Source organism: Amblyomma americanum, chromosome 6, assembly GCF_052857255.1.
Source record: "Amblyomma americanum isolate KBUSLIRL-KWMA chromosome 6, ASM5285725v1, whole genome shotgun sequence".
NCBI lineage: Eukaryota > Metazoa > Arthropoda > Arachnida > Ixodida > Ixodidae > Amblyomma > Amblyomma americanum.
The window spans coordinates 146,029,478-146,051,839 of record NC_135502.1 but is presented as its reverse complement, the minus strand read 5'-3'; the positions used below and the strand labels follow the sequence as shown (position 1 = coordinate 146,051,839).

Here is a 22,362-nt window from a genome sequence, read left to right as displayed (position 1 = left end):
GAATTTAAAGAATTTAATCATTCATAATCTTAACTGATCGCTCAACAATGGTGATGTAACAGTGAAAGGAACTAAAGGTGAGAATCCGAATGTATTGGTTTATCCGTACTGGATTATCCATACCTGCATAGTTAATCCGGGGACGATACCCAGTCAAAACGCACTACAGGATTCTAAGACAGAAAATTTCTGTAGTCTGTAGTCTTGTCGTATTTTGGGCATGTCTTGTGTAGTCTGTCTTGTCTTCTGTAGTGTCTTGTCTTTTGTAGTCCTGTCTTCTGTAGTCTGTCTTGTCTTTTATAGTCTGTCTTCTGTAGTTTGTCCTCTCTTTTGTAGTCTGTCTTGACTTCTGTAGTCTGTCTTGTCTTCTGTAGTCTGTCTTGTCTTCTGTAGTCTGTCTTGTCTTCTGTAGTTTGCCTTGTCTTCTGTAGTGTGTCTTGTGTAGTGCTCATACACTGTGTAACAGTCGTTACTGTCACCTGTCAATTAACACAGGATTTGTGTTCTGGAGTAGGCTATGCACAAAAATGCACAGCTTGTTAATGGTCGCCTGTCAATTAACACAAGCTTTGTGCATTCCAGAGTAATTCGTGCACAAAACCACTAGAATTGAAATGAAAATGATCAATATTTATTTACTGTTTCGTGCTTTTTTTCGAGCTTGCTGATGCATGCTGTCCAGCGTTGTCCTGACCGCAGGATCCTAGATACATCGCCCATGAGCCAAGAAAAATAGTTTTTGTCTTGGCTGAAAAAAAACAAAAAATAGAGATCACTGCTGCTACCTGCGCAAAACAAATGTGAAAGCGTTGATGCTTCCTCGACACTGGTCGCCTTTCAAATTTGGCGCCATGGTTTTTTTCTCGTTGACTTGATTGGTTATCGATTAACTCTTATTTTACCCTCATTTCATTCCAGCAACGATTTCGAGTTTTCAAATTTCCCTCCACGGATCGTTCCTGCCCACTCACTGAATACCCGCCCAGTCTAATCACGCGTTCATTGCCTTTCGCTTCTCAATAAATACCTAATTGCCTCTAATTTATCATTCTTTTTCCTATCTCCTGGTTAAGTATAGGACACTTATCACTGGTCACGTTATTGCTCATTTCGAGTTTTCAAACTTGGCGCCAAGCTTTGGCTTTGTCCATACTTCCAATTTTTCAAACTTGGCACTACGCTGTAGGTCCACCTACTTTCAGCGTTTTCAAATTTCGCGGCACTTTTTCCCTGGCCCAGCCACTTTTTGGACATTTTTGGCTGTAAATAATCATCCGATTATGAAATTTTCTTTTTGAGCAGCATCCTCACATCATCCTCTGCCAATTACACAACCAATCGTATGACGCTATCTCTTCTGAGTTGCCCACAACTGCTGCGGACACGATCCCCGGCAACATAGCCTAGTAAACTTCTCACTTTATTCAAAATGTTGTAATACTGAACAAGGCTTATGACTGGCCGAGTTGGTACTGACTCACCTTAAAACCAGCCAGAACACACAAGAAGACATGAGCTCAAGAGGCAGGACTAACAAAAATTTAATTGAAGATTTTGTTTATTTGATTTGTGATGGTTTAACGTCCCAAAGCGACTCGGGCTATGAGGGACGCCGTAGTGGAGGGCTCCAGAAATTTCGACCACCTGGGGTTCATTAGCGTGCACTGACAACGCACAGTACACGGGCCTCTAAAATTTCGCCTCCATTGAAATTTGACTGGTGCGGCCAGGATCGAACCTGCGTCTTTTGGGACAGCAGCCGAGCGCCATAACCACTGAGCCACTGCGGCAGCATCATTGAAGGAAAGCCCCAAAAGGAGACCCGCGAAGAGATACAAGCGCACAATAACCCAAAGCAGTGAAAGGGCGAAGTGCAATCAAAGGTCACTGGCATACTAATGAATCATCTAAAAAAGCAAAAATTCCTTACGCTGAAGGTTTTCCGATGGCTTAGCCACATGTGTCCTTAGCCTTACCGATGTAGTAAGCCTCAACTATCTACCGACAGATTTATCCCTTCCATAAACCACTGATGTGTCGTGGAAATTAGGCGTGCAAAGAGACATGTCATCCTCAGATTTGCATTCACAAGATTGAGCATACAGTGCCAGATTAGAATTTGCCTTCCCCCTATAGAGTGAAAGTGCTCAGTCAAGTGCAAATTCAAATATCTGCCTGTGTGCCCATATTAGTTGCAGCCATAAGGCAGTGGAACGCAATAAACTCCATTACTTTTGCAAGTGGTGAACCTTTTTTGTGACACTGTCCATTGTGGACAAGTACCCAGTTTTATCAAGCCTTTTTAATGGTGGCGCAAAGGCCTCCTGTCTTGCACTTCGCTGTTAAGACAACAGCAGCATTACGCTTTCCCGCGACTTTCTTGAGACTGTGAAATACTGTGGAGGTAACGTGTATCAGCATCACCGGAGTATGTGCTCCTTATCCTCGAGCGAGTGAAAACATACGACAGGTTGTTGAGATGGGCAAGTGGGAACCCAGCTGCTTGGAAACCTGCTACAAGAATGCGTCCTCAGCAGTGATGGCATGACTTATCTAAAGCTGATGTCATGCACACGATTGCACACCCATCAAGTGTTTCCATCTTTACTGACCTTAACCAGCGACAAATACACCACTTCACCATCCTTCCCCAACAACGAGTGGTCCGACTCGTAGCTAAAAAGAGCCTTCCCCGATCATTAGCTGTAGCCCCGACAAACATATTCGTCCACAAAGCGCAAGTCTGCATCAAAAAACTGCTAGCGGTTCTGCTTAGACAATTCTGATGTAAAAGACAGGCCTTGACCGCATGCCTTAAAGACTCCTAAAACATATTGTGCCAACTTATCTGACCCTTCTATGTCTAGAAAAATTGGACGGTCATGAACATAACGAAATGCTACTATTCCAAGGTCTCCAAAACAGGGCTCTAATGCCTTATCGAATTTAGACAAAAAAATGTTGCTGAGCAAAGGTACGACCTGCGTGTAAATACCGCCCTGCCAACTGACAAATGCGGATTTGCAGTAAAAGGACAACAGCCCCAAGAAGCCAGCAACCGAAATCACGCAATCATCTGTAAAAGCATGTTCATTGTTCACCCTGATGCCGTTAGCACATACCTCAGAGGTCTATCATGTGACAATGAATAGTGCAGGCCCTCCATGTCGATGCTCACTGCAGAGCACCTGCCCAGGTTGCTGTCCACAAGAAACTAGAACTCCACAGAACTCCACTTTTGTGAGTTGGCAAGGCGGTATTTACATCAGAAATCAGGCATATGCAGAGGGTCCCAGGTTGCACTGTTCCTCCGCGACATTCTTCTGTCCAGAGTCGATACCGCATCAAAGCCCGAAGGCCTCAGCATAGTAGCATTTTGTTATGTTGATAGCTACCTAATTTTTTTGCACAAGGAGGGCTCAGATAAGTTGGCACAAGACGTTTTAGAAATCTTTAGGCATGTGGTCAAAGCCTATCTTTTAGGTCTTAATTTCACTAAGCATAACCGTTTGTAGCTTCTTGACTTAGACCTGCGCTTTGCGGACGACCACATATGTTGGCGCCAAAGCCCAAGATCAGGAAGCCTCTTAGCTACGAGTTGAACCACTCGAGGCTGGTGAAGGACAGTTTGGCAATCACATGCATCACGACTGCTTTATGGAAGTCATGCCATCACAGTGTTTAGAATGCATTCTCAGAGCAGGTTTCCAAGCCAATTGCGCCTGGGTTCCCACTTGCCCATCTTGCGCACCTGTCAGAGTGTGTTTTTACTCTCCCGAGGGAACGGAACACCGTTCACATGATGCTGACGTCGTTGAGCAGCCCAAAAAGACGGGCTCTACACCTTAACTCCACGCCATTTCGCACCATCCCAAGAAAGTTGCACCAAAGTATGATGTTGCTGTTGTCTTGACCGCTAAAAGTAAGGTATGAGCCCTTTGCTTCTTCGTTCAAACTAGGCTTGATACAACTACGGGTAATCGTCCGCTATGCACAGTGGCAGATAATATGTTCACCACTTGCAAAAGTAAACCGGTTTTTTGCATTCCACTGCCTCGTAGCTGAAACTACTATGGGCAGACAAGCAGATATCTGAATGTGCGCCTGGCTGAGAGCACTTTCACTGTATAGAGAGGAAGGCGAATTTTCACCTGCACCTCGTGAATGCAATCGGAGAACGACCTTTCCCTTTGCACGCCTGATTTCTGCGGCACATCAGTGGTTTACGGAAGTGATAAATCTGTCCTGATATAGTTGAGGCTTACTACATCAGTAAGGCTAAAAAGAAGTGCCTGGCTAAACCGTCGGTGAACCTTCACTCTAAGGAATTAGTTTTTTAGATGGTTTACTAGTACGTCAGTGCCTTTCGGTTATTTTTTGCCCTCTCACTGCTTTGGGGTCTTGCGTGCTTGAATCTCTTTGCAGGTCTTCTTTTGCCACTTTCCTTCAATAAAATTTCAGTTGTTAGACCAGCCTCATCTCGTGTTCATCTCTTCTCCTGTTTTGTGTCTTCCGGTTGGTTTTAAGATGTAATACTGAATGCCGAAAGAAAGCCATTTTAGAGTCATGTGCATTTATAATGGCCACAGCTATAATGAATGTTCATTTATTACAAAAAATATTGCTTACTTCATTAATTTATGCTTGAAGTATATGACACTGCATCAAAATAAAAAAAGGACTAAGCCTCTAACCCTCATGGCCAAACTGCAGTTGCAGCAAAAAAAAGGACACCATAAACCTGCGCCACATGCAAAAGCTTGCACTACAGGCCAATGCAGAAATAAGATCAGATTACTTCCCAAACTGCATGACACTGCCACGCAAAGTAAAGATTGTGACAGGCAATAAAGGAGCAACAAAAAAGCAAACTGTAGGTAGCAGCCAATCTCATGCAGACAAGCTACAAGGTCAGGCCAACATAGACATGGAAGAAATTTGAAAAAAAAGCCACAACAAGCACATAATAATTTTTAAGGTTTTCACAGCCCTTTAAATGGCAAATACTTTCCTGGAAAAACATAACAGAAACGGCAATTTTTTTTCGGCAATCAATTTTTTTCATGTACTTCATTATTCTTGAAGCATGGGCAGGCATAGAGTAGTCAGATTAGTGCATGCGTTCCTAAGCAATGCCATGCCAAAAACTGTACTTACAGAAAAAGCTTGCCTTACTGAGTGAATACCACTGGCCATCCACTAATTTCCAAGCCTGCACCAGGTCCCTGGCAAAAATCACACGCAACTTGGTGGCTTGCACAACTTCCATGCAACTCTTGGTCTTTAGCTGGAAAAAAATTGAGGGATCAGTGAGATATAAAATTTTACATGCATTGCTTTGTTTCAATGACCGACTAAGAAACAGCGGTTTCTGTGAGCGCAACTATTTTTTCACACTAGCTTTCTACAGTAAACCATGTTTATCGCGATCTAATTCACACTGACTTGCTGCACGGCCCCAGCACTACTGTGTATAGCTCTATGGTTTCAAATGCTTGTTAGCTCTGAGCCCTTGGGCTTGCACTCGTTAATGCAGAAAATCTCGGAAAGGGCAACCAGCGCTTCGAGCTTTAAGCCATAGGTATTCAGAAGCTCAGTGGTCTGTGGGAGAACTTTTGGCTGGGTGACACAGTAGCAAATGCTGCTCCAGGTACTTTCACTCCATCGCAAAAAACTCGCACAGCAGAGACCTGTCTTCCATTTTGCATTACAGAAACAATAACTGAAATTCAAAGCACGCATACTAAATGCACACCTACCTTCCAACACAGCTTCATAATAATGGGTATAATTATTGAAATGAAATACCAGTCAGTACATGTAGCTTTCAGTTTATCCAAAAATTATAAGCAACCGACAAACAATAAACATTAAAAGAGAAATAAAATAACCAGAATTGTTTAAAAAATCTGTCAGAAGAATAATGTGACATCCACAACACTCCAGCAGTTCTTAGGCTTTGTGCACCTTCAAACCACACTTTTTTACAGGCACATTTGCACAGAAATTGTGTTAAACCTGATCTTTAAGAATCTTTTTTGGTGCAACAGTAGGAAGAAACCAGGTTTTACCCAAAAACGAAGCACCCTACACATTGCATCACAAGCCCAGATGGTGCACTTGAGTAGCCTCTTATGCTTATGCAAGAAACAGGAACAGAGATATCTTGACTAAATCAAAAAAAGAGGAAGTGCAGTGCATGTGTAATGCAGAGAAGATATAAGCAATACCACACTAACACAATGGGAGGATTCCAAGAGTAGGTGAATGCATGAATGGGTGGCAATCAGGTGGCTAAATGAGATTAGGAAATTTGATGAAAAAGGGTGGTAGCATGTGGCACAGGAGACAGTTACCTAAAATGAACTAGAGAACCATTGTTCTGCACTAATTTTAACAGCACATTCACACGACAGACAAAATCACTAACTCCAGGAACAGACTGAGCATCATGCAACTCAATGTCAATCACCATTGCAAATGGCACCAGCATCGCAGATTGCACATGAGGAAAAGTAGACATATTTTTGCTCTCAACTTTGAGCAGCAGTCAGCTGCGCTTTTAGGAGCAAAGCTCTAAAGTACGGCAACATTGGCACTTTGTTTTACTGACATGAGGGTGCTTGTGAGCGTGCAAGTCCCATGTTTGTTTTGCACCAAATGTGTTAATTGCGAGGTATGTTTAACTAAAGAGGGGCATCTAACATGGGCATCAGCTCTTCATTACTTCCCTTCTATATCCCTCCCTTATATCACGGTTCAAGTGTCCACCAAAATGTGAGACAGTTACTGTTACATTCCTTGAATTTTCCTTCAACTAATTTTAAATTTTTCAAGTATAAAGCTTTAAGAAGGTAGAGGTACAAACTGTGCAGTATAACCATATGCTATGGCAATAAACCAGCAATAAATCTGTGCTGACAGCAGCTTGCCCAGTGCATTGCAAGGATGCTATACCATACAAGGATTGGTGTCATCGTGCAATGTTACATTACTGACTGACAATTTGGTCTCTGTGTCAGAGGTACTGGTAAACCATCATTGTAGAGCACAATGTTTTTAAAGGGATAAATAAACATATAGGTCCTTTTCGAGGACACATATGCATACCAGGCAACAGGTGTGCAATGTCAAAGCACGTTTATGTTAACAGCAGCTGCGTCGAGAGCTACATCAGCGACTATATTTTGTACAAGTCTACAGTTCCGGTAATTATAAGCTGAGGTACTGCTGTGAAGTGCATGTAGAGTTTCATGCATTTCTAAACCTAGCTGCAAGCCTATATTGAAAATATTTTTCTAAATAGGCAGCTAAGATATGCATCACTGAAAAAGAATAACTACAATGAACGGATCAGGACGGATGACACAGCCGAAGGCAGGAAGCACACATGGCCCAATAGATGCTGGCCGCTGGCAACTGCAAATAAATACATCCAGAGCAACAGCTGTCAGTGGCTGTAGCCATGTCATGAATGACAAGAGAGGAAATCGTCTACTGCTTTAAAAACTAAACTTAGACGTTATATAAGTAAATAAAAAACCAATGAGCTAGCCCATGACAAAACAAATGAACAGATTTTATGTAATGCACCCATATACATTCTTTGAGAAGAGTCACAATGACTGTTATAACCACACTGAAGGATGAGCTGGCTGAAATACCGTACACCAATTTGAATATACGATGTGCAGGTTTTCATTAATTCCTATCATGGTGCCTTGCACCAATGTCTAGGTATTAAATTGAAAGTTGCAACCAGTCTTCCTTGGTTAAATGAGGAGAGAATGGAAAAAAGCATGCCTTCACTAGCAAGAAGCTTGATATCTCACAGCACAGCTTGGCATCATAGAAAAATTGCTAGCGCATTTAACAAATCTGCATACAATTAAAAGCTGCACAAATTTGTCGACTGGCAATGCAAGTAAAGGCAAGTGAAACAAAAAAATACCGAAGAACACTCGTGAGTGCGGCGAAGGGAGGTCTGTGGGTAGGATCCCGTGCCTGGGAAGAGTTCCGAGCTCGGAAAATCGCCGGCACCACAGCTGATGGCACGCAACCAAGAATAAATAACAAAGCGAAAATAAGTAACAAAAAACCATCGACAATGGCGAACGACTTGAATGCGGGCCACAAAAGCGAGGGATATAGCAAAAACGTAGAAATCCTAAATAATTGTGCAGTTGCATATCCGACAGCTCGCAGTGCTCAGAAGGAGAGGAAGCATCAACGTTTACAGCTCAGGAGACGCAAGATTGATCTAACTTTGACATAACACTGCCTCAAATCCTGTTCCACTGGGGAAGCACAGACAAGTTTACAAATGACAAGGCGATGAATATGAACTAGCCTTTCGCATGCGATCACTGTCTCAAAATTTAGTATGACGCATATTAAGGCACAAGCACTAATCCGATGAGTACTAACCCTGAGCAAAATAGTGCGGCGTCTGATCGCAGCTGGCCTAGCGTGAGCGCTCCGCCGCGCGGCACTTCTCGCTCATCGTCTTCTACGCAGTGCAAATCCATGCTTTTGCACCGAGTGTCGAAGCGCTAGCACGCGAAAGCGTAACTCTGTTATATCTGGTGCCATTTTTATTTACCATGGCACGCGAGTAATAAATGCAAATAAAGACAATGAGAACAACACTTGTGATGCAGGATATAGGCCCTGCTTTTTTGGCGCCGCATTATAGCTGCGTCAACCGCAGGCGGACTGCCTCCACTCACATCCCTATATAGCCGCATACAAATAGCGCGTGTGAATACAGATCATCAGCAAAGAAACGCAGAGCGGGACTCACCGGCCATGCGATTCATCCAGGCTTAGTAAAACGGCGCAGGAGTCTTCGTTCCCCTAACAGATGAAAAGACGTCGCAGCACTCTTCATGGCTTACCCGTTGAAACTCGCCAATGTTGACAGGCCGAAATCCTGGTCGTTGGCTTCCAAAACACACTCCTGCTCACCTTCCTATTGAATGAGTTCTTCACACGTGTCCGCCGTACAAGTACTCAAGCAATGCCTCAAAGAGGCAAATAATACAAAACACGCGTTGTCGGTTGCGCTGCAATGGCGCCGACGGCTGCGCTTTCGTGTCGGTGAAAAATTACAACCGACAAAAAAATTTGTTTTTTAAACCATGAATACTTATATTATCTTCACAACAAAGACACTGCATTTATTTTAAATTATTTTTAGATTATTTAGGAATACTAAAGCGCTTTCAGTTACTTTTTCTGGCATGTCGTTTGTAGAAGCTGCGATCCTGTGATCCCCTGAAGTGACCCGGATGCACTAGCAGACGACGGAGCAGACGACGGAGCAGACGACGGAGCAGACGACGGTGTTGACAGAATGCAATTTCGTTTGATGCCAGAGAAAATCACTAAGTTGCGACAAAAACAGCGAAGAAAAGCGCCGTATCTCAAGCTGCCGAATATCGTGGATAAGGTGAACGCAATTGGCACGATGGAGAGTAGCTGCGATGCATTAATTTGCGCGACACTGGCACGCTCACCGGAGATCATGAAACTTAACAGCTTAATCGGTGACCAGTACAAGCGGAGTGCTTTGATATCAACTGCGTTACGAAACTACGTCGACACTTGCGTCTCACTTTAGCTAATATGCAACAGTGGCAAGCACTCGCCGCATCCTGATCGCGTGTAGTTTAACAAGCAAGAGCCCACTAGCGCATCGAAGCAGGCGTGTTTTCGAGCTCGTATCGTTACGAAAAATACGAGTTGTTTCGGCACGTACTGGAATTGAAGTTTTCAGCCTGTGCGTCACGGACGGTGACGATGGCGTCGCGGACGATCTTACTAAGACTCGCCGCAAAGCAGCCGATAACCCATGCATATGGGCGTTAAAGGTTGTTCACCAGCAGTGCAAGCGTGGGCATAAAGTATCGCTCAGTCGCAGCGCCAGTCGCTCGCTTCTCGATTTTCCAGCCTTCCAAGTGAAGGTCGCAAGCTCTTGAGTCAATCAGTGAGCCAGCGGGAGTGAGCGAGGCGAGCTTTCGGGAACGACGCCGCCCGCGGGCGCGCCGGGCAATGAACTACGCGCTACCCCCTGGCTGCCCTAGTCGTCGCTAAGCCTAGCCGGTTTCGCATCGATGCAGCATCTGAGTGCACTTCGAAACTGGCTAGCGCTGAGGTGCTGCTCTCGTCATCGTTTTACTGTGAACCTCGTCTCGTAGTAAAACAAAGATATGCTCGGTTTCCGCGACACCTTCAGGAGCGGAGCCAGCTGAGGCCAGGGGAGCCGCGATTGAGCAGCAGCAATTAAAGGCGCCGTGGGGAGACATTTGTTTGTATTCCTGTTATCGCTTCTACCAACGACTAGATATTGGCCAACGATACTCCATCCGACGGCTTAGTATGGACTTGAACAAACATTACTGTCGCATTTTTCTGACGCTGGCGGCCGGTATTCAGGCTGGCATGCCGCGCCCGTACGTTATCATGTCGCTCAACTGTATGGCCGTGGTGCACATCAAAACCCCCAGACATCCTCCTTTTCGCTCAGATTGTCATAGCACACAGTCACACTGGGACCAGAGTAGTTTAGAGGACCGAGCGCGGGTGCACAGGAGCTAGACTGTGTCAAAGCAGGCGAAACTCTTTAAAGCGCGGTTGATGTCAGTCCCAAGACTTTATTCTCATTTCGACCGAGAATCAAATCGATTCAAACTCGCCGGCCGCCGCATTTAACCTTCGGCTGCATACGCTGCTGTCTATATTTAGCGACATTTTCGAGTCACCGTCATGAAATTTTCAGTGAAGGCAATGTATAACGTCGTAAAGTATTTTTTTTTGCTATTTTATGATAAGCACCACGTCACTGCCGCTAAAGAAAATTCTCCGCCAACACTGCATCAGCGTTGGACTTAAGAGCGTTAGCTACTAGAGCTTCAAGTGTTTAGATCGGGGTGCTAGATCGGGGTGCTCAGCAAACGTGGAGAAGACAAAATACAAACATCTGAGGGCATTTCGTTTCGGAAACATTCGTTCGAAGATACAAGCAGCGTCATCTACTTCAAAGATTTTGCACTACTATTGCGATTTACAGCCACCTTCGCTATATCCGGTATGTTTCCTCCTTATATATCAGTTAACGAATTTTATAAACGTGTGCATTACAACAAGATGAATTGTTTGACTGCATCCGGAACTCTCTGCGACAAACGATTAGGCCTTATGGCTGTCTGGAAGTCCCCGGAATGCACGGTTTGGGGGCGAAAAGGTCGTCGGTGCAAATCCCACACATATTTTGGGCTTCATCTAAATATTTCTTTTATCCTCAGGAACATGACAAGTCAAATGACACCACTTCGATCGTTATGCGTCAAACGGGCGGCCCCCAAATTTGATGCAAATGGGGGTCCCCGGGGTTCCACTTCGATAGCCGCTATACTGGCATATGTAAAACGGATCGAAGGTATCTGTGACAACTGAGGCTCTACGCGCCCGCTGTTGCTATGTGATATAGTGTGGTAACTGTCTTGGCTAATTTGACCTTCCCTGCAGACAGACGTGTCCTTGACAAACGTAAGTAGTAAGAGCTGACGCTCTTAAAACTGAAACGCGCGGAAAAATGATATCGGGGTTGCTTTGAACATTTATACAGAGAACTGCGTGCATGTACACATATGCTGCCTTTGTGTAGCCGGATGGTTATGGCGAGTAATTTTCCCTGATTGACGATTAACGACATTCTTTTCCGCGACGCATAGAAGTGTCCTTGGTTTTTTCTGCGCATATAGTAGTAGCGGTAAATTATGTTACATGGCTTGAACATGTCACAGAAGCCAAGAGGACACTGACTTTCAGTAGCGCCATTCGACTTGCGCACACCGACTGGTGTGCAGGCGCTGTCGTGGCTGCAGCTACATGCCGCCACCGCAAGAGCGTGCGGATACGCAGGCACCGCTGGCTTCGCCGCTTGTGCATACAGCTTTTTGGGCTTTCAAAGCCGAATTATACTCTTGAGCATGCACTACTTTCGTCACATTGTCATGTGGGAACAGAAGGGAATTAGGTGAGTGCTCGAGCAGTGCCTCTCCTCTAAGCCAAATCTTGTTCGGTGAGAGAGCCAGGTCGCGGGAAGCGAGTTGAAAACTCGATTCGCCAATGTGAATGAGCACTTCATTTCGCTCGGTGCCCGTCACCAACAGACCAGAGCACCTCGCATCCTCTTCGCGACTCGCCACAGTGAACGCGCTTTGAAGCGTCTTTGGTCAATTTGATCCTATCGCTGTCACACGGCCGCGCGACAGTATTTCTAGAATTCTGCAGTAAAATATTTACCCTTACCAGGAATCTGTCGTATGACACATCCCACGATAGGTATCTATCGCGCGGCACAATCCACGACAGGTATCTGTCGCGTGACTCATCCCACGACAGGTATCTGTCGCGCGGCATATCCCACGACAAGCTGTTGTGTCGCGCGACAGGCCGCACTACAGATACTTTTGTCGCGTGAAAAGAGGCGCTCTAGAAGTCTGTCGCGCGACTGAACCCACGACAGGCAACATTGCTGAGGCACGCAATCTCTGTCGCGCGGCACGACTCCCACTGTCGCGCGACAGTACCTGCGACAGAAACCTGTCGCGCGACAAATGTTGCGACAGGGACCTTCTTCGCACGACAAAATGCAGGAAAGATGTCTGTCGTGCGGCAGAACCTACTACAAACAACTTTGTCGCGCGAAAGAACCCACGACACGAAGCTTGTCGCACGACACAAGGCACGACAAGACAGCTTGTCTTGCGACACAAAATTGTGTCGCGCGACAGATGCGCGACAAAAAATTCTGTCGTGCGTTTTGATCGGGTAGTTTGTCCGCGAAGCCTATCGGCTCCGTGCTTGGCTTTATGTATGGCTTTATTTTGCTGTAGCTGACGGTTCTCACGCTCACGAGCATGCTAAATCTCGACTGCTGACTGCGGCATTTCAGGCGATCCCGTGTCCGCTATGTCGAGTACTTGCTCACCGCTATTGTGCAATGTATATTTAAAACGCCGTGACGTGTGGTGTTATATATATATATATATTTCAGATTTCCCCTCGTGCCATAAGCCATGAGCCGAGTTCACATCCCGGAGAGTCATATAATGTCTGGCATAAAAGGGTGATCAAAGACTGGGAAAATATGGTGATTCGCCTTCAGGTTCTTTAGTAAAACTGAGCAAAAAAAGGAGGTAAGAGTGCTACAGACTTCATGTTGCGGTGTGAGAATGTTGCCAAAATTGTGTAGTGTTAGAGGTTTGTGGCGTGTAGGGTTAATAGTTTTCCAAATCGTCAACCGCCCGAAGCATCTTACTGGTGCTGGACTCTCTGGTTCCAGCACTACAAGATCCTTAAAACACAATGGCTGGCCAGCTTCCCACGTTTCGTGAGGAAGTCAGGGGCGCTGCGGTCTTCCAGTGGAACGCAAGAGGCCTAAAGTCACGATTCGCAAGTTTTCGGCAATATTTTTTCAACAACCACTTCCCGATATTAGTCATCCGTGAACCTAACTCATCCCAAGCAATCAAGCTTTCCGGGTACAAGCCCTTCTTTGCTCCGATATGCGGGGAGCGCATCAAAGTTCTGGTCTACATCCACACCGGCATAACGTACGTTTGCTGCCCAGTTCAACCTCACAATGGCAATCAGTACGTGTGTTTTATAGTAAAAAAGGATCCATAGAGCTCACATTGATAGCGGCGTATCTCTCCCCCTCCTCTCAATTGGACTGCGAGAGGTTGAAGACAATTATGGAGGCAACCCGGGCTCCTTGCCTTATTAGCGGAGATTTCAACGCCCACCACCAAATGTGGGAAGTACTATAGTCAACGCCAGAGGGCGGAATCTGGCCTTATTTGCTTCAGAAAATGAACTTTCGGTAATGAATGACGGCAGCCCGACATACCTGTGAGGCCGTTCATACAGCAGTTGCCTAGACCTGACACTAGTTTCGCGGTCTCGGCGCCGGCGTGTCCAATAGTTTTGCGATGTGGAGACCCACGGGAGTGACCGCATACCCACCTACCTCAAGATTCCAGATCTTAGGGCGTCCGGCCCAGCTAAACACGCGCACATCGATTTGACGGCATTTAAAACTCGAATGGAAGAGGCGTGTAAAGAAGCCCTCACTTCCAGTTTGGTGGACATTATAGCAAGAGCAATGAAGGCTGCTAGAGGCTTCCTTAATTCAACTAGAATGCGCACCGAAATTGATGTCGAATTAGACCACGTACGTGCTATTCGTCGGCGTGCAGACAGACGTTACAGACGGACCAAATGCGTAAGGGACCTCAGAGAGGCGCGTCGTGTGCAGAGGAACATCAAGCGACGAATTGACATGCTGGCGGAACAGCGCTGGAAGCCCTTCTGGAAATCTCTGGAATGTCGGAAGCCCATGTTCCTCATTTGGCGGACAGTGCGGGGGCTTCGAACGCTTCCACGGCAAAGGCAGCCTTTCTATGCGTTGGCTCTACATCAAAACCGTCATCAGATTGAAGTTGAAACTGACTTCTGCAGGACGATCGCGGGCGCAGTGACTACCTCGGGTTGCCAGCGTGTTCCTCCTGCATCACGGGAATCATCGATAGATGTTTTCTTTACTCGTGAGGAACTTGATGCTGCCCTTGCAGAATGTAAGCGTTCGTCTGCACAAGGTCTAGATGGCATTACATATGCTGCGCTGTCCCACCTTGGCCACGACGCGCGTAGAGAGCTACTCAGCCTTTACAACCACTCGTGGCAAGACAAAGTTGTCCCGCCCCAGTGGAAATCCAGTGGCATGGTACCATTAATAAAACAAGGGAAATCCTTGTTCGACCTGTCATCATACAGGTCAATAGTTTTGGCCAGTTGTGTGTGAAAAGTCATAGAAAGAATGCTTCTGGCGCGTCTTGAGTGGTACCTTGAGCACAATAACGTGTATTCTAATGCCATGGCGGGTTTCCGACGGCGGCGCACCTCTATAGACAACGTCATTGATCTCGTGCCCACAGTACAGCAACAGAAACGCCAGAAGCGCATGTGCGCGGCGCATTGACATCAAAGGTGCATACGATAACGTGACACATGAGGCCATCCTTGATGCGCTAGAGGCTGTTGGAATCGGTGGACGGATGTATACGTGGATCCAAAGCTATCTGACCAAAAGGACTTTTTTATGTGTGAATATGGCTCCACACCCGTACATTACACTAACCAGGGCGTGCCCCAGGGCGGAGTGCTCAGTCCTACTTTGTTTAATCTAACACTTATAATACTCCAGGAGTACCTACCTAATACCGTCCATATCTCTATGTATGCCGATGACATCTGCATCTAGGCCTCCTCTGTGACACGTCTCCAGGTGCGAGCAAGACTTCAGAGGGCAGCAACCATAACTTCCTCCTATCTCCGAGAGCAAGGTCTGAGCGTGTCAGCTGAGATGTGCGCTATAGTGGCATTAACGCGCAAAAGTATGACTCGTTATCCGCTAACTATTGACGGAAATGTCATTGCCTATCGTGCATCTCATCGTTTTTTAGGAATTGTTATAGATCGGAATTTATCATGGAGCCCGCATTGCAGCATTGTAAAGAAAAAAACTAATCTCTATCACACATCTGTTCAGATTTCTTGGCGGAAAATCATGGGGATTGTCGATTTTGTCAGTGCTGCAACTCTACAGAGCACTGTTTTTGGGATTTTTGCGGTATAGTGCACCAGCGCTTTGAAGCACATTCAAGACAAATTTGAGAGCCCTACAAGCTATACAAGGTCAGGCACTTCGAACATGCCTGGGTCTCCCTCGCAGCGCATCAACAGTTGCTACCATTGCAATCGCCCAGGACTACCCATTCTCGACGTATATAACCCTTGAAATCCTGCGGATCCACATACGGCATCTAACAAGGATTCCACAACACCACCTTGTGTCAGTGGCGAATCGAAGACCACACGCAGCGTTTTCGAAGGTTATAGCAGCCCACCAGTCGTCCATCCCATCGCAGCTCACCCCGGCAGCACGGCCTTCCTCTGCGCTGTGGCGTCTGCGGGAGCCATGCGTGCGCCTTACAATTCCGGGCATAACGAAAAAATCGAACTTTTCGACGCCGGCCATTAAACAGTTGACACTCTGCCTAATCCACGCCGCATATAGTGACCGCACTCACGTGTATACAGATGGTTCGGTCTCAGGCACAAGTTCACCCAACGCCGTGGTCTTTCCTGCTCGACAGACCAGTATTATTAAGCAAACTTCGCATCGGACAACCTCCACCGGATCAGAGTTGGCCGCTCTTCGTGCGGCTGTGCAGTACATTGGTGCACAAACACCCCACAAATGGGCTGTGTTCGGTGACTCAAAAGCAGCCTTACAGTGTCTTAATTCTGCTTTCCGCCATGGCGATCACGATCAACTCGTAGCTGAACTAAGACATCTCCAACACCAGGCGCAGGAAGAGGGTCATGACATTGTCTGCCAGTGCACACCGGGACACTCTGGCATTGTAGGAAACGACGCAGCGGACGCTGCAGCTCAAGCAGCTCACGGCAGTCCCAATATAGTCCAAATACCGTTGACAAGAGCCGACGCAGCAAATCATCTGCGAATGCTTGGCCGAAGAGAGCTTTTAGCGTCGTGGTCCTCTACTAGCAACTCCACATGCCGTCTGCGCAGTCTAGACCCCTTACTCCGACTCAGTCCTCCGTCCGGCCTCTCCCGCTGCGATGCTAAGCTCTTGTGTCGCCTCTGGCTGGGAGTGGCGTTCACAAATGCCTACTCCCAATTATTCGCAATGGCGGACTCTTCTGCGTGTGAGATGTGTGGGTGCGCCGAAACTATAGAACACCTTCTTTGCAACTGCCCTCGGTTTCAGCGTGAGCGTGCACTTCTGGCTGCAACACTCCACCGTTTAGATCCTCGGCCCCTTACTAAAGCCAAGATTCTGGGTCCTTGGATTAAGCCTTCATCGCAGAGAACAGCTTTGAAGGCACTTTTAAAGTTATTGAAGGACTCAGAACTGAGTGCAAGATTGTGAACAATCAGTGTGTGCACTTTGTACCCTGCAAGTAACGGCCATCGGACAGGTGGAAAAGTGATCATATCCGTTTGTTCTCTTCCTTTTCTATCTCTCCATCCGTTCTCCTTCCCACGTGTAGGGTAGCATTCCGGGCGCTGCTTAGTAAACCTCCCTGCCTTTCTGTCTTTCTCTCTCTCTCTCTCTGTTAGGATTGGTGCGTAGCATAGACGGTATCACTCATGAAAAAAGAAACGTTTGGTTCGGCTTGCTAACGGTTGGAATATTTTTTCTCCAGACTGATACCTTTTCCACGCGGAAGCGCTAATCAGGCGTTTGGCGGTTCGAAAAAGTTTTTTCTTTTTGTTGCTGAGGCGCTTCAGTTCGTTATGAAATCACAATGACGATCACTTTTTGGTGATGTTGAGAGTAGGGATGTGCTTATCAATCAGTTAGGTGCATTCAGTGTTTGAAGAGAGGTCAGTTAGTTTCAATAGACCGGCTTGAGAAGTCAAGGACCAGCCAAGCCAAAAAGTCGGACAGGTCTGTGTTCATGGCTGTGTCGTTCCCTTTTTCATATAAGGTTAGTGTCTTTTTTTGCTTTTTCAGGCATGGCAGTTTGTGGTAAAATGTGTTTAGTATTACAGAGTGGTCACTAATAGCAGGTAAATGAAGTGGCGGCGAAACGTTATCTAGGCAGGAAGTGAAAACAAGATCAAGAATATTAGAAAAATGATGAGGTTGACTGGTAGGGTTAAATACGAGCTGAGACAAGCCAAAGGTTAGGCACGTGTTAACAAAGTCACTTTCGATGTTATCTTTGGGTGTAATGCCAGGAAGGTCGGACTATGTAATATCTGGAAAATTAAAGTCACCATAAAGAACAATGGTAATGTGCTGATTTTGACGTAGTTATGACGTGAAGTGCTTCGTGGAAGTGAGCCACAAAGGAATCTGCTAGATCAGGTGATCGATAGCAAACGCCGGTGGTAACTGGAGGGAGCGAAACATGCATTGAATGAAAAGCAATTTTAGAGGGGATGCAAGGTTTATCTCGGAACAACGACATGAGTGGTGAGCACCGATTAGTACGCCTCCTCCTCGCCTATTTATCCTGTCACGTCGAAAGAAATTGAAATGTGGACACACGGAAAGTATCTCGGAGTCTCCTATGGAAGAATTTAGCCATGTTTCGATTAGTACAATTACGTTGCTCTCCGTCGTGCGTACGAGGCTGTCGAGGGTGTCAAGCTTAGGTGCAAGGCTGCGGATGTTAGTGTAAAGAATGGTGAAGGGGTGGAGCTTAGACTTTTCGGAAGGGCCATTGAGTAGCTATAGAGTCCGGGGAACGACTTTGTAATATTGTCATAAGTGTACGTGGTGGTACCGATGATGAGCTTATTATACCGGAGTTCGTATTTTTTGGTTTGCGATTTACCAAATGCAAGTAGCGGATTCCTCGCAAAGAGAATATTTTTAGAGTAGTCCTCAGAAACACTATAGCCACCGTCCTTTAGTTTGCTAGCACAGAAAATAATTTTTTATTTTGTTTTGTAGTGAGCAATATTAGCAATAATCTGTCTGTTTTTGTTAGCATCAAACTCTCCCATTCTGTGAGCCCTTTCAATGTCTGTTGGATTGATTGTAACGGCTAGTCCTTTGTATACCTCAGTTACAAACTTCTCATATTCTGCCATGGTTTCTAGGTTAGTGTCCTTTAGGCTAAAAAATAATAAATTAGATCGACGTAAACAGTCTTCGGAGTCGGCCAGCTTAGGCATTATTTTCGATATTTCACTCGCATTCTGCTCCGAAAGCTCTCGAACTGCGGCTATATCGTCCTTTATGGCGCCAAATTATGCCCAATCCTCTTCAATCCTCGTTAGTCTGCTTTTTATTTTACCTAGCGTTTTGTCATTTTGGGTTACCGTGCTGCGAATTGTTTTCATTTGGGCCAGAAAAGGTTCTTCTCCCGATAGAAGTTAATTCAAAGCTTTCATTATGTCGGAAGAATCCTGTGGAGCAGATTCTTTGAATTTGACCACCCTCTTATGCCATACATTCCGTTCGATACTAGCGGAATTATGAAACTAATCGAATCATTGAGAGTGTCGTCTTCATCTGGTATTGATGGCTTGAACTGGAAAGTCCTAAAAAATGCTAAGAACACTGTGTCATATTATGCCACCTTAATCTCTATCATCAGGTGTGCTGCCACAAGACTGGAAAATAGGCAAAGTTGTCCAAGTCCCAAAAAAGGTTCGCCTTTTTCATGTAATAACTACCGCCCTAACTCCCTCACAAGCTTTTTTTCAAAACTAATGGAAGATGTTATTTATTCTCGCGTATTTAAATTTCTAGTCTCCGTCAACTTTTTTCACCCTAACCAACATGGTTTCTCAAAAGGACTTTCTTGTGATTCCCAACTACTCCTTTTTATCAATGACCTTAGTTCGCATCCTGACTTAAATATTCCTCTTGACGCGCTGTTCCTTGACCTTTAAAAAGCCTTCGATAATGTACCGCACAAAATATTACTACTAAAACTCTGGCGTCTAAACCTCAATCACTTAGTGATGAACTGGCTTCAAATGTTTTTGACTAACAGGGAGCAATTCGTCTACGCTAACAAATCGTCGTCCCCTCGTTCTCCGGTTACTTCAGGTGTTCATCAAAGCACAGTGCTCGGACCCTTGCCTTTCCTCATTTACATTAACGATCTTCCTTCCAACGTTACCTCTAACATACGACTATTTGCAGATGATTGCCTAATTTACCGCCAGATTTCTACAAGCGCTGAAGCCGACAACCTTCTAGAAGATTTAACCCGAACTGAAACTTGGTGCGAGCATTGCTTAATGTCCCTTAATGTTGCTAAAGCATGTATGATTTATTTCCATCGCAGGTAATACCGCATTTCCTTTAAATATGTTCTTTTTGGTTCTGAAGTGTGTTCCGTTCTTACCTGTAAGTATTTGGGCATTACATTAACTCATACCCTAACCTAATCTTCATATATAGCGAACATCGGTAATGACGCTAACCGCACCCTTGGCTTCCTACATCGAAATCTTCTTTTTGCTACCCCTTCCATCAAATTATTAGCTTACCAAACTTTCGTCCGACCTAAATTACAATTCGCTTCAGCAGTATGGGACCCTCATCAGTCAAATCTCTCACTAACACTTGAAAAATTACAAAATCGCGCTTTCCGCTTTATTTAATGTGATTATTCATATTATACTAGTTTGTCTTCTCTAAAATTGAGAGCCTCTTTGTCTAGTCTTGAATCAAGAAGAAAAACATCTCGATTATGCTTTTTCCAAAAGCTTTTCATTCACCTTTAGGAGCGGCATTCATGGCTTCCGCACATCGCCTCTCCAGCCGCATTCACCGCAGCAATAGCGTGTACCCTCCCCTACCAAAAACGGCACCTCATTGCCGATCTTTTTTTGTCAAATCATCTCGGGACTGGAGCGATGTGCCGCCAGAAGCCATACACCTTACCAACCCCATCAAATTAAAAAAAAAAATTGAGGCCATCCTCTCGTAGTCTGTCATGCCCATCCCTCATGTACTGCCCCATACCCGTGGTCTTCGAGGAAATAAATAAATAAACAAATAAATATAAGGTGTCTACATAAGCTGAGCCTTATATTGCTACGGTACCAGCGATCCGCGACCTCATGATGTTGTCAATCGTCAGAGCGACAGAGTGAGAGCAACGATGGCTTCTATTGGCCCTGTTGGCTCTCTTTGAAGGACCCTACGGTTCGCTTCGGTCGTTAGGCATTACACCTCCAAGAATACGATTACACCTTATTGTATATGTCTGGGTGACTCCACAAGGAGGATGACAGCCTCACTCGTTACCCTGTTGATCAAGCAGATACCCCTGAGAGCAGACGCATTATTCACTTGTTCTCGGTCTTTTCTTTTACCGCTTTCCGTACCGATAGTTCTCATATGAAGAGTTGCATAATTCCTTAGGTTTCCATAGGAAATTTTATTTAGTCAACATGGAACATATGAAGTCGGTATGGACCTTTTGGAAGGGCGTTGCCAAAGAACAGCGCCGGGAGGTTGAGCTCCTCTTCATTATCGGTCGTTTCACGGCCTTCCCCACCGACCCTTGACTGAGACGATTTGCACTCCTTGATGGCCATTTATACCGCTGTAACTTTCACCCTGCTGGACCTGACCTCCTCATCGTCTCTCCAACGCATCTACCCACTGTTGCCCTCCGCGAACTACATGATCTACCTATTTCTCGTCATATGGACGCTTTACGCACGTACGACCACGTCCGTCGTCGGCTCTTTCCGCCGTTATATTGACAATTGAAATCACTGCCAGCGTCGGAAGCGGCCTACATCTCCTCTAATTGATCTTCCTCAGCCCATCGACATCACTCCGGAGCCGTTCCACCGTTTTGGAAACATCTTCTCGGATCATTTCTTGAGTCAACTGCTGGAAATAGAAGGGTTACGGTAGCCACCCACCTCCCAACCAACTGCCCCCGACCGTGGAAGTATGATTTTTTACCAGCTGTGGGCGACATTCTTCTCGCGTGCTCAGCTAAGCACAAGTTAACCACCACTTACCATCCGCAAACTAAGGGCCTCACTGACTGCTTCAAGCGTACCCCTACTAAAATGCTCGCCATGTATATGTCACCTGAACACCGCAACTCGGACATAGCTCTGAATGCGTTACATTGCATACGATTCGTCCCGCCACGACACTGCCGCCTACTCTTAAATTTGCCTCTTGTGCGATCTTGAACCTCAAATGCCTCTTGACACACTGTTTCGAACCTATGGTCCTCCACTGTGAGAATATGCCAGCGAGCAAAGCCATTGCCTGTGCCGTCTACGTCCGTGAACTCGCAAGCACCCGCCTGCAAGCTACTCAAGCCTCAAGCTCATCAAGCAAGCGCGCTACCCACAGTCGCCATCTCGTCGCGTCCTTCTCGCCTGGGTCCCTTGTGCTACATCGGGCATCTTGTCGAGCGTTGGGCTCTCCGAGAGCTTCTATCCTGCAACTTTTGCCCGTATGCTGTGCCAAGTCACGGCAGTCACCGACGAGTGCTCCAGCCTTCCCACAGTGAGCCCATTTTCAGTCCTGCATAGTCCGATATCCTCCATGTCTCGCTCCTCAAGCCCTATGACCTCCCATGTTCTGACGGTCTAGCCAACACCTCGACAGTGCTTCTCCACCTGGGGGCCGTGCTACAAGCTCACCTACGACGCCGAAAAAATTGTGTGCCTGGCACGCGCTATCTGGCCGCCTGCATCTCGCCGGCCTATGCATTGTGTGCTTCTTGTTTACTTTGCGCTTCTGGTTTGTGTTCTGA

At 46.0% G+C, this 22,362-nt stretch overlaps 1 protein-coding gene and 1 long non-coding RNA gene across 2 annotated transcripts in view; one reads left to right on the top strand and one right to left on the bottom strand.

Moving 5' to 3' along the window:
• Window positions 1-22,362, top strand: part of LOC144094132 (uncharacterized) — a 70,347-nt gene that overhangs the window by 649 nt on the left and 47,336 nt on the right. The window lies entirely within an intron of this gene.
• LOC144095017 (uncharacterized) lies at window positions 610-9,205 on the bottom strand. Its single transcript, XM_077628846.1, has 5 exons — window positions 8,804-9,205; window positions 7,952-8,045; window positions 7,344-7,419; window positions 5,158-5,287; window positions 610-748 (listed from the first exon to the last, which is right to left on the bottom strand). The coding sequence occupies exons 1-5, from the start codon at window positions 8,817-8,819 to the stop codon at window positions 636-638; spliced, it is 429 nt and encodes a 142-aa protein (XP_077484972.1). The 5' UTR covers window positions 8,820-9,205; the 3' UTR covers window positions 610-635.

Excerpts from the sequence above, each read along its gene's own strand:
- LOC144095017 (XM_077628846.1), bottom strand. Across the intron at positions 7,420-7,951 it reads GCACTCACGAGTGTTCTTCG|TTGCCAGCGGCCAGCATCTA; the intron begins GTATTTTTTTGT and ends ATTTATTTGCAG. Across the intron at positions 749-5,157 it reads CAGTAAGGCAAGCTTTTTCT|CCAAGACAAAAACTATTTTT; the intron begins GTAAGTACAGTT and ends GTTTTTTTTCAG.